The sequence below is a fragment of the Canis lupus genome, chromosome 18 (assembly GCF_048164855.1).
Source record: "Canis lupus baileyi chromosome 18, mCanLup2.hap1, whole genome shotgun sequence".
Lineage (NCBI taxonomy): Eukaryota > Metazoa > Chordata > Mammalia > Carnivora > Canidae > Canis > Canis lupus.
This window is the reverse complement of record NC_132855.1, coordinates 53,329,177-53,341,360: the sequence shown is the minus strand read 5'-3', so window position 1 is coordinate 53,341,360 and position 12,184 is coordinate 53,329,177. Positions and strand designations below refer to the sequence as shown.

Here is a 12,184-nt window from a genome sequence, read left to right as displayed (position 1 = left end):
ATTTATTATTAACTTCTGTTAGAATAAAAGAAAATCATTTAAAATTTAAATATTACAGAATTGTCATGTGGGACATAAAAGGCTCTCTCATAACTTATAACATACATGTTCTTTGAATTAATTGCAACAAAGTCTTTTATTGTCTTGTGGATCACTCCTACTACCTGACATGTCAGCAATTCAAAAAAACATTGTCAGAATGTTTAAGATTATATTAAATTGAAAATCATTATGAGTAAAAATTCTTACTAATTGGGGTTTGTTTCATATCTGTCAAAGGGACAGTATCATTTTTAGATACATAGACCCTGCTACTTTGTTGTTGTTTTTGTTTTTTTTTTTTAAGATTTTATTTATTTATTCATGAGAGACAGAGAGAAAAAGGCAGAGACCTAAGGCAGAGGGAGAAGCAGGTTCCCTGCAAGGAGCCTGATGTGGGACACGATCCGGGTACTAGGGATCATGCCCTGAGCTAAAGGTAGACGCTCAACCACTGAGCCACCCAGGTGTCCCAGAGCCTGCTACTTTGAATAAAAGCATTTCCTCATGGTCTTAGCCAGATAATCTTCATATTTGCTTGCGTTTCAGCATTTGATTAGGAAATTATTTTTGAACAGAATGGATGTCCTTTTTAACTCCAACTACAATGTGTCATGACTTTAAGAAAATTTTCATTAAGAAAATCAACATATGTTCCTTAAAAAAATTATAATAGTATGGAAGCTTTCAAAGTAAAAGCCTCTCTCTGTCCCTATTCCTGTATTTTATAAGTAACCACTATTAATAGTTGACTGTATAGCCCTCCAGACTTTCCTTTAAGCATCTTGAAATAAGTAAGTGCATATACATTTTAATATACCCATGTATTTGTTCCCTCATATATAATATACTTCATACACTTTTTTTTAACTTAATACACTATGGACATCTTTTCATGTTAGGACATAGATATTTCAGTTACTGTAATGGCTACATATGATCCATTGTATGACTGTCTGTAACCTTTTTTTATCCTAATTATAGAGGACCTTTATAATTTCCTAATATTTTTGCTATTATAAAAAAAGTACTGCAGGGCATATTTTTGTATACTTTGGATATGTATGTGAGATTTTTCTGAGAGAGAAATTTGCAAGTGGAGTTACTGGGTCAAAGATTATTATGCAAGTTGAAATTTTGATTTCCAGATACCTTTCCAAAAAAATTTTAGCTGTTTTTTCCTCCACTTTAACAGTAATGAGAATGCTGCTTTTGTTGTTATAGATTATTCTGAAGCGTGTTGTTATCTTATGTGATTGTGTATTTTCTGACTGTAAATAACTTCAGTCTCTCTCCTTTTCTTTTCCAGATATAGCAATGATGTAACTTCTCTGCCTTTTCTGCTGGAAATCCTTACAGTGTTACCTGAAGAAGTGCATAGTCGTTCCTTACGAATTGGGGCTAACCGGCGTACAGAAATTATAGAAGATTTGGCCTTCTACTCTAGTACAGTGGTATCTCTATTGGTAAGTGTGAATTACTAAGTTGTTCTGTAGAGGCAAAAAACCTTGGTGGTTATTTTCTAACTCAGTTGCATTATTGTGAAATACAGCTTTCTTTGCAAAAATTGGCAATGATATTATAGCATTTATAGAACACTTTACAGTTAAATACTTTCAGAAACTACTTTTGAGTTGTAGTAGTGCTGTAAGGGTGATGTTGTTTCCATTTTATGAATGAGTTATGAGCTTTAGACTTAATACAATTGCTAATTCAGAATTTGAACTCAGGCTTTTCTGATTACGTCTCTTGCTTTTCTACTCTTTCATGCTACAAACTAGTGGCTCTTGATGAAGGACCATGCTAAGGGAAAGTGTATAAATTTACTTAGGGAGAGGATCCTCTCTTAAAGATCAGTTGAAATTTTGATAGGGAGGTGATTCAGGACTTTGACCTTTGAATATCATAATTATAGATTAGATAATACTACACCATCTTTTTAAAAAAAGTTAAATGTGATTAGGTCCTTTTTGATTAGGTAGACATTTTAATGCTGTAGACCAGAGATGGGTAAATTTATGGGTAATCTATGAGTTAGTCACCTGTTTTTTTTTTTATTTATGGGTAATCTATGAGTTAGTCACCTGTTTTTTTTATTTATGGGTAATCTATGAGTTAGTCACCTGTCTTTTGTATATAGACTTTTTTGGAAGACAGTCATTCAGTTATGTATTGTGCATATCTGTAATTTTGAGCTGAAATGGCAGAATTGAATAGTTCAGGACTACATATGGTTATAAAATCTAAAATATTTACTATTTGGCACTTTAAGGAAAATATTTGCTGGTTCTTGAACTTTGATGGTATTAAATTGTCTAGCCCGTATCTCATTATCTCATTTTTAGGTCTTTCTCGTCAGGTGAATTTTTTCAATAATGTAGTTATAGATTATTTTTCAGGAATTTGTTTCAGTACTTTTACAACATCATAGAACTTTTTATTTGAGAAGTAAATTTTTTACTTAATTGTGTTCAGATTGGTGTTAGAGATTCACTGGAAAATTATTCTTTTACATGCATTTTTCAACTTAACGTTTATTTTAAAGAAATAGTATTGAGAATTAGAAAATACAGACAAATTATATTCAAACTATCTGGAGATCACATTATTAACCCTTTAGTACATATCCACTATGAACATATGACAAATTTTTTAACTACAAGTGAAATTATATTTTGCCTATCCTCCTACAGCCTGCTTTCTCAGTTATCCAACTTCATCTTTCCATTTCAGTAAATTTTTATATCATCTAATAAATACCCAGACCATATTCACATTTACCACGTTCAATCCTAAAATATTCTTTACAGCATTTTTCTAAGTCAATATCCAGTCTAGAACCATGCCTGTGTCAGTTTATTATGATTCCTAATCACAGTTCTGCTTCCCCTTCTTTTTCTTTTCTTTTTTAAGATTTTTTTTTAATTCATTTATTCATGAGAGACACAGAGAGAGAGAGGCAGAAACATAGGCAGAGGGAGAAGCAGGCTTCCTTGCAGGGAGCCTGATATGGTACTTGATTCCAGGACTCGGGATCACAACCTGAGCCAAAGAAAGATGTTCAGTCACTGAGCCACCCAGGTGCCCCTCTTCCCCTTCCTTTTCAAAACACAACTGATTTCAAGGAGATTGGACCGGTTATTTATATTATAGACTACCTTGCCTTTTGGATTTTCTGGTTGCCTTGTCTTTGTTTCATTTAGTTTGTTTTTCTGTTCTCTGTATTCCCTTAATTGGAAGTTGTATCTAAAACAGCCCTTCTCAGTAGGCATTCCTCTAGAGAATTAAGCCTTAATGCCCTAAGGCATCCATTGTATGGAACAGATTCTCTCCTATGCATTAATAATGGTAGGAGCATGCTATCCATAGGATAATGGAAAAAACAGTCACCCAAATCATTTTCTGTAAGGCTTAATTCTTTTCAAAACCATGGTTGAGAAAGACAGAAAGGCTTAATGATTGATTTTAAAAGGTTAAAAACATTTTGGGACTCCCGGGTGGCTCAGTGGTTGAGTGTGATGATAACAGAGTCCTGGGATTGAGTCCCACATTGGGCTCCCTGCATGGAGCCTGCTTCTCCCTCTGCCTGTGTCTCTGCCTCTCTCTCTCTGTGTCTCTCATGAATAAATAAATAAAATCTTAAAAAAAAATAAAAGAAATAAAAGGTTAAACATTTTTAAATTTTTATTTATTTATTTTTATGGGTGGGGAGGGGCAGAGGGAGAGAGAATCTTAAGCAGGCCCCATGCCCAGTGCAGAACCTGACACGAGACTTGATCTCACAACCCTGAGATCATGACCTGAGCCGAAATCAAGAATCAGGCACTGAAGCTCATCAAAAGGTTAATTAAACATTTTTGTCTGGAATACATCATAGATACTTCATGGGGCATCTTATCAGAAGAGAAATACTTTTTGATGACCTTCCATTAGTGACATTAGAGTTGACTGGATTAGGATGATGACAATCTGATTCTTCCATTTATAAAGTTTGTTTTCTTCCTTGTAATGCAATTTATATGGTGGTAGTTTGTAAAATAACAAATGTTCAATTCTGTATCAACCTTTGCCTAAAGATTTCAAATTCTACTTGGTGTAATCAATGTCTTAATAATTTCATTGTAGTTTGCAAAATAATATTTTAATAATTCTTTCATTCCTTCTGTGTATAAATTGGCATTCTTGTGAGTACTCTGGTATTCTTCTACTAGAAAGGCACGATAAATCTTAAATTCTTTTTAAATTTCCTGTTTGCTAAATAAGGTTTTGTTTTAAATCTGCCTCAAGTGTTATTTTTTTCTGACATTTTCTTATGGAATATCATGACTCAGGATTTTCACTGATGTAGGGTCTCATCTAAAAATCATTCTTTTGGTGCTTAAAATGTCATAACTTTGGCCACTGGAGCATTTCTTTCCTTTCTAACAAAAAAAAGATGACTGATACTCCCCTTGTTACCTCTTTGCTCTAGATCTGGAATACTTGGTTCCTATTAGTATCAGTCTGAATCTAGTCAGAAGAGAGAAACTATATAGTAGTGTGTGAGAATGTTCATTCATTCATTCAAATATTTTATTTATTCATGAAAGACACAGAGAGGCAGAAACATAGGCAGAGGGAGAGAAGCAGGCTCCTTGATGTGAGACTCGATCACAAGACCCCAGGATCACTACCTGAGCCGAAGGCAGACACTCAACCTCTGAGCCACTCAGGCATCCTGGGAATGAGAGGCCCAAATTGTCCAGGTGAATAGGTTTGTCTTCCAGTTTATTGGAATCATATTTGTATTTCCGGGTAGAAGCATTTCTTCCTTGGGGACCAAAATCTCCAAACCAACAAAGGTAAAGTTGCTCATTACTGTACTTCCCTTACTCTGATATGAGTTCCTTGATTAGATAGGATGCCATGGTGGTTGGATATGACATTCTGTGAGTCTGTGAATGATAGAAGCACTGACAGAAACACTGCAAGCAGGGAAAGCAAATCCATATCCAGCATATGTGAGTCTCTCTCTTCCTGTGAGTGTTGTCCTTCCAGACAGATGTCTGCTTCTTTTGTGATAGAAGTCCAGTGTAATCAATCAGCCTGGTTCCCATGGTAGAAGGTGCCATTTTAGGCTGCTGTTGGCAGATATGACACTCATCAGTAGTTTTAACTTAGTGGAAGTCCATGTTAATCCTAGTGTAGCGTCCATCATTCTGTAATCCAGGCTTGATTTTTCTTCTTTAGTCATTTAGGTCTTAAGGAACATGCCAAGAGGCAGGAGACAACGGGCATGAATTGAGGAACATAAGCCAGTGCAAGAATAGTTGATGTCAAAGGAATCTGACCTATCTGCTCATGCAACTTTCTTATATCTTTTTGAAGTCAGTCTCTTATATTCCATTTCTCTTTGATAACAGGTTGCTGTTATGTATGTATCGCCATGTTTAGTTAGTTCAGATAATACTCATTTCATGATAAGCTCAGGCCACGTGATCACCTGATGTTCTGTGGATAGATGTTTGGTTTCTACCAAGGTTCAGTAGTAAGCCAGAAACTGTTTCTCAAAAGAATAATTACCTGTAGAAGAAGATATAGATTTGCTCCCAAGTCCTAGATATTTGCACTATGATTTATACTTCCCACAGGTGCCATATATTCATTAAATCCAGAATCTCTAAGAAGTACACTCATATCAATGAGTTTGGTTCAAGTTAGTAGTATATTCCAGCCTCCCTTCATCTAATACCCTTAGAATCATTCCCACATATGTTCCTCCGGTTTCTTCAGGTATATGTTAACAAAGTTGTACAGTTTTTTTGTTATTTCCTCTTGTATTTATATACCTGTCTCCCAGAACATGCTAAGATTTGACCATAGTTATGGGTGACACAAGAAATGGTTGTGGTAGATCTTGAGGAGAATGGGCATCCCCTTTGAAAGGCACCTGAAATTAGGCTATTACAGAGCTTTCAAACTAGTTTGAACTAGAAGGCTAGTCTTCTCAGACACTAGAAGGCAGACTACACCTGCTGTTAAGGGATACTCAGTAATTTGGGAGTTCAAGATTATCCATTTCATTAGGGTCCAACCAGATGTCTGTAGTCCAAGTTTCAGAATTCCATGCTTTACAGTTTAACTTTCACATGAGAAATTTGGTGAGATTGTGCATTCAGCTGTTTATAATTCAGTAAACCACACTATTATGTGTGTGTATATCAGCCCTGGAGCTACACAAAATAAGAGCCTCATACTGAGTGGTTGTGGAAGCTTTGATTCTCAGACAATGATTTAAGTTGAGTTAAGGGACCTGAGCTTGTTTTATTTTTGTAAGCATTCATATGAAGTCAAAAGAATCCAGTCATAACTGCAGTTCTTATAATCATCATTATTGGCACAGTGGTCAAGTGCAGCCGCCACTTGGACTCCCAAGGCATATGCTTGACTTAATACTTCTTCATAATTGACAACAGGCAATAGCTTGGTTTGTTATAAAGAAATCTGAAAATTTTGTCCCTGTAGTACTTAATAAGGTCTATAATTCTGTCATGTAACTTGTCATGCTATAGAACCCAGAAAATGAAATGTCCAGAATTGCCAGGAAAAATAGGTTGGCTGTGATATCAGGTACCAGAGGCCTCTTAAATCTTTTTCATGGTTTTCCCCATTCCTCTTATTCATTCTATTCCATCCCATTTTGTCAGTACGACACTTTTGTGGTCCATTAGAATGAAGCCATTTCTAAACATTGTGTTGAACTTTTAAACACTTTAAATATTATTCTTCTTGCCCTTAGAGTTGAACTGAGCCTGTCCTCTAATATATTTTAATTTTCTTCCCTTCATTTGTTCTTCATTTTGTTAATCCAAGGTTAATTCTTACTTACCTCTGCTGCATTTTTACTGGTGAGCTTTTCTGGCATTTATGTTTCAGCTTTGAGGCCTTGCTTTAAGAGAGAGAATTCTTAATAATACAGTTCTTAAAGAGGAAGCCAAGGTAACCCTTTCTAAGTTCTGAAGCTTTATGGTGTGTATTTGATTCAATGAGTGATTTTTTTTTTTTCTCTTCAAAGCAACTAGATTTAGATGTAGCATTTTTCCAAAATTCTGTTCTTAAGTTTGAGTCAGAAGTTAGAATATACAGTCAAGTCCTTCCATTTGTAAATATCATGTCTTAGTAAATTGAAATGTCATTCAAGAAGTATAAAGGCCAAACAATTGTGTAATGATTATACCTTCAAAGATTCAGATGTGTGTGTGGTTGCCATGAACTTGCTTGAAGCATCTTTTCTTTTTTCGTTTCAATTCCATTCAGTACAATTACTAATTGAGAAGAATGTAATTATAATTGTCTGATACAGCAATAATAGGAGGAACCTGGCTACCGAAAAGTACAAGAGTCAACGTTTAAATCACTATGGGATTCTGTATCCCACCATATGCAACCTAAACCCCATGGCAGTTATGTTATTTCTGATCATTGCTTATAAAAGTTACATTTTTTAAAAAATCCAAACAAAGTTGCACTACACTTTACTTTGGAAAAAATATACATCACAAAAACAGTTTGCAAAGAGAAACTGGTTTTTTATTTATTCATGAGAGACACAGAGAGAGGCAGAGACATGCAGAGGGAGAAGCAGGCTCCTCACAGGGAGCCCAATGTGGGATTTGATCCTGGGATCACACCATGAGCTGAATGAAGGCAGATGCTGAGCCACCCAGGCATCCTTAGAAACAGTGGTTTTAGTCTGACTTTCCCTTTTATCTCTTTTATCAACCCACCATATTTACAGTAGTGTCTTTTTCTGTGGAATGGTGTATTTACTGGAGTAATCAAGTGTAGCTGAAACATCAGCTTTTCATAGTAGGACTAGCTTACTTTTATAAAATCAACTGTGTAGATGAGTATTATTTTAAGATAATTTTTTGATAAGATTATGTTAATGCAGAAGAGGGATCTAAGAAACTATTATTTCTGAAACAGAACTATCTTTGGACAAGTTTTAATCTCGGTGTATCTCAGCTTCCCAGTTGAGAAAGTAGAAATAGTACCTGGCTGTAGTGTTAGTTGAGATTAATAAATTAAGGGCATTGAGAGCAGCATCTGACACTTTCAAAGCGCTTTGAACTGTTGGCTCTTAATATTATTATCCTTCTCAATATTATACCTGCAAGATGATTTTAATAATGGTTTAAAGATAAAGTTTGCCATTATTTAACTTTTTTTTCCTTCTTTTCAGATGACCTGTGTAGAAAAAGCAGGAACAGATGAGAAAATGCTTATGAAGGTCTTTCGCTGTTTGGGAAGTTGGTTTAACTTAGGAGTTTTGGACAGTAACTTCATGGCTAACAATAAGTTACTAGCACTCCTTTTTGAGGTTTTGGTAAGTAATGGGTTTGTTTATGAAAGTATTTTTACCACATAGTCACAGTAGTAACTAACCTTCTGGAACATAGCAGTGTTTTCAGATTTCTGTACAGTGATTAGAGGATGTATAATAAGAAAGCAGTGTCTCTCTCTTGCTTGTTACCAAGTACCAAAGGTATTGAAGGGGGCAGCCCAGGTGGCTCAGTGGTTTAGCGCTGCCTTCAGCCCAGGGTGTGATCTTGGAGACCCGGGATCAAGTCCCACTTCACACTCCCTGAATGGAGCCTGCTTCTCCTTCTGCCTGTGTCTCTGCCTCTCTCTCTGTGTGTCTCTCATGAATAAATAAATAAAATCTTAAAAAAAAAAAAAAGTATTGAAGGTATTAGTATTAATACTCAGAACAGAATGTAGTTAGGTTTAATAGGAAAGCAGTTTTACATGTAGATCAGTGGTTTACATATTAAACTCCAAGTAACAAAAAACCATTGGTCTCTTTTTTTCTTGTTTTGTCCCCTTTTCCTGGATGATGTCCTTCCATAAAATCATATTAGTTTGGAAGCTCTGTGTGTACTGGTTGTGTGCTAGTGCACTATTATTTAGAAGGTGGTAGGGGCACCTCGGTGGTTCAGTCAGTAAAGCATTTGCCTTCAGCTTGAATCATTATCCTGGAGTCCTGAGAATGAGTCCTATGTCGGGCTCCCTGCTAAGTGGGGAATCTGCCACTTCCTCTCCCTCTTCCTGTGCTGTTCCCTGCTCTTTCTCTCTCTCAGTCAGTCAAATAAATAAATAAAATCTTAAAAAAAGAAGATGATAGCATGATAATAGATTGATACCACTGTGAATTAAAGGAAAGGAAAGCACATTCTTCAAAAAGACATTTTTGGTATTCTATTGTTAGTGTATTTATGCTGTGTTTTTTCAGGAGCAGGAGCTAAGACGCAGGAAAGTTAGGATGCTGCTAATAATTATTTTGCTAGTCACTGTCTTTGTCTCCATTTCTATTGATGCCCTACCTCAGTAATGGTAATTTTGATTCTCATCTTACTAAATTGTATAAAGAGTAGTCAGTATAAATAAATTAAAATCCTACTTTTGTTTAAAAGTTTATGAATATGAGGGACACCTGGGTGGTGAGGTCAGTTGAGTGGCCAACTCTTGGATTTAGCTCAGGTCATGATCTCAAGGTCATGAGATTGGAGCCCTTTGTTGGGCTCCCTGCTCAGTGGGGTATCTACTTGAGATTCTCTCTCTCTCTCCCTCTGCCCCTCTTACTCATGCACACTCTCTCAAATCTTTTAAAAAAATTTATGAGTATAATTGATTACATATGAAGGGAGGGCAGTTTAGAATACACATCAAACACAAGACCTTGGTTACTTCTGGGAATTAAGACTGGGGTAAGGAGCAAGCTAAGTAGTGTGCCAGGATTATATTCTTCACTGATCCAGTGTGTCAAGACCCCTTTGCTATTTAAAAGAAGGATAATTTTAGAGTCAGTGTCAAATATATTCTCATTCTTACATTCATTCAGTGGTTCAGAATCATGCCATTAGTTTGGTTTATGTGCAGACCACAACTTTATTATAATGGTGTAATAAACTGTAATAAACTTTTCTCCCACAGTTCTTTTTTTTAAGCTTTTACAAATATAATGCTGGAGATATGTATATATATATATACACACACACACAAAATATATATACACAAAAGAATAAATTTGAGTGTTTAACTTTTAAATCATATAATAACAATAAATATTTTTGAATTTACCTCTCAACCTAAGAATAACCTAATGAATAATTTGCATCTATCTTGTGTGTTCTCCCAACCCTCACTCTATTGCTCCTTCCCCACCCTGGAGATTCTAAATGTCCTTGTTTTTTATTATTCACAAAAGACTAATATGCTTTCACTAAATTTACCCATCCTCTCAACTGTACTCTTCTAAAAAGAAGCCCTAGAGGAACCTTCTGATCTGCTCTAATTTGTACCAATTACTCTTTAGATCTTCTCCTCAGCTGTTGTTCTGGAACTTCTCTTTACTATGCTTTTGGATTGGATTGTGTTTTGAACGTTTTTAGACACCTTCCTTAGAAAGATATGTGGGAAGTAAACTTTGAGCTTTCGCATTCCTGAGAAATACTTTTATTTTACTTTCATTCTTGATTGGTGGTTTAACTATAATTCTAGGTTTAATATTCTTTTCCCTCAGGATTTCTAAGGCCTTTCTTTTGTATATACTGGCAGGCATCATTGCTAGAAGAAACTAAATAGCTGATTTTTTTGCTCCTATCAAAGTTACCTTCTCTCATCCCCAGAAGTTTTAGAAACCTTTGTTGAACCTTGGTATTCTGAAATATGGACCCTTTCATTTTATTTTCTTATATTTTTAAAGATTTTATTTATTTATTTTAGAGGAGTGGGGAGTGTTTGCAAGTGAGGGGAGGAGCAGAAGGGGAGAGAATAGGAAAGAATTCCAAGCAGACTTGGCTCTGAGTACAGGATCCAACGTGGGGCTCAGTCCCACAACCCATGAGGTCATGACCTGATCTGAAACCAAGAGTCAGCTGCCTAACCTACTGAGCCACCCAGGTGCCCTGAATCCTTTCTTTTTAAAATAGTACTTGAATATAAGAAAAAGGATGGAAAAGATTTCCACAGACTAAAACGGGGTAGAGAACACATGGCATTACATTAGGGGCAGCTGGTATGGGTGGGGGGAAACATGGAACTTTAGAAGTCATGTGACTGTGATTGAGGTATGGAAAGGCTGTATATGTTTGGCATATAGAGAAATAGAAATAGGACAGGGAAGATTGATGAATATTGTCTGGTTGAAGGTCATGACTGTTAGGCTGTTATGCATTTATTTATTTATTTATTTATTTATTTTTAAGACGTTATTTATTTATTCATGAGAGACAGAGAGAGAGAGAGGCAGAGACACAGGCAGAGGGAGAAGCAGGCTCCCTGCAGGGAGCCCGATGTGGGACCCGAACTCAAAGACAGGTGCTAAACCACTAAGCCACCCAGGGATCCTGCTGTTATGCATTTAAAGTATACTTCAGAAACAAGCTATAATTGTTTTGCTAGTACTTGGATTATAGCTTAATGATCATGTCTTTTCTGTTCCTACTATCTCCCAGCAACAGGATAAGACTTCATCCAACCTACATGAAGCTGCTTCAGATTGTGTGTGCTCAGCTCTCTATGCCATTGAGAATGTGGAGACTAACTTGCCATTAGCCATGCAACTTTTTCAAGGAGTCCTAACATTGGAGACTGCTTATCATATGGCCGTGGCACGTGAAGATTTAGACAAGTGAGTGATTATTTCAGGCAGTAGCCCTAGGTTCCATCCTTTGTGATTCTTTATGACTCCTTGTAAATATAGACACCTCATCCTAAAAATGCTCTGCTATTCTCTACTGAACCTAGACTGGCAAATTAGATGCAGAAGGAAAGGTTGGAATCATAGAAAGTAGTAGTAAATTTTTCCACTCACAGAGCATAAGGCTCTAAGATTTAGGAATGAACCTTGGAATATCGAGTGTGATTTGATAAGGATTTTATTCAAATGTTTTAGTAATTGAGAATTTAAACTGACTTATGAGTCATATGCTTATGTGTATAAAAATACACAATAAGGAAAAGTGGCTGTTGTAGAGATTTTGATACAGGATAGCTAATAATCACTACGTGTCCCTTAGACTGAGGATCCTTTTACTGATTTAATTAACTGTCTGTAAGTATGTACATATAATATACAGATTTCTGACTTGGTGCTGTCACT

At 35.9% G+C, this 12,184-nt stretch overlaps 1 protein-coding gene across 2 annotated transcripts in view; it reads left to right on the top strand.

The window, feature by feature from the left end:
- The window catches only part of TNPO3 (transportin 3), an 84,136-nt gene that overhangs the window by 31,437 nt on the left and 40,515 nt on the right, over positions 1–12,184 (top strand). For both annotated transcript variants that reach the window (XM_072784513.1, XM_072784515.1), the window contains 3 exons: positions 1,349–1,505; positions 8,264–8,407; positions 11,538–11,713. In XM_072784513.1, coding sequence (XP_072640614.1) covers positions 1,349–1,505; positions 8,264–8,407; positions 11,538–11,713 — 477 coding nt within the window. The remainder of the gene's footprint in view (positions 1–1,348; positions 1,506–8,263; positions 8,408–11,537; positions 11,714–12,184) is intronic.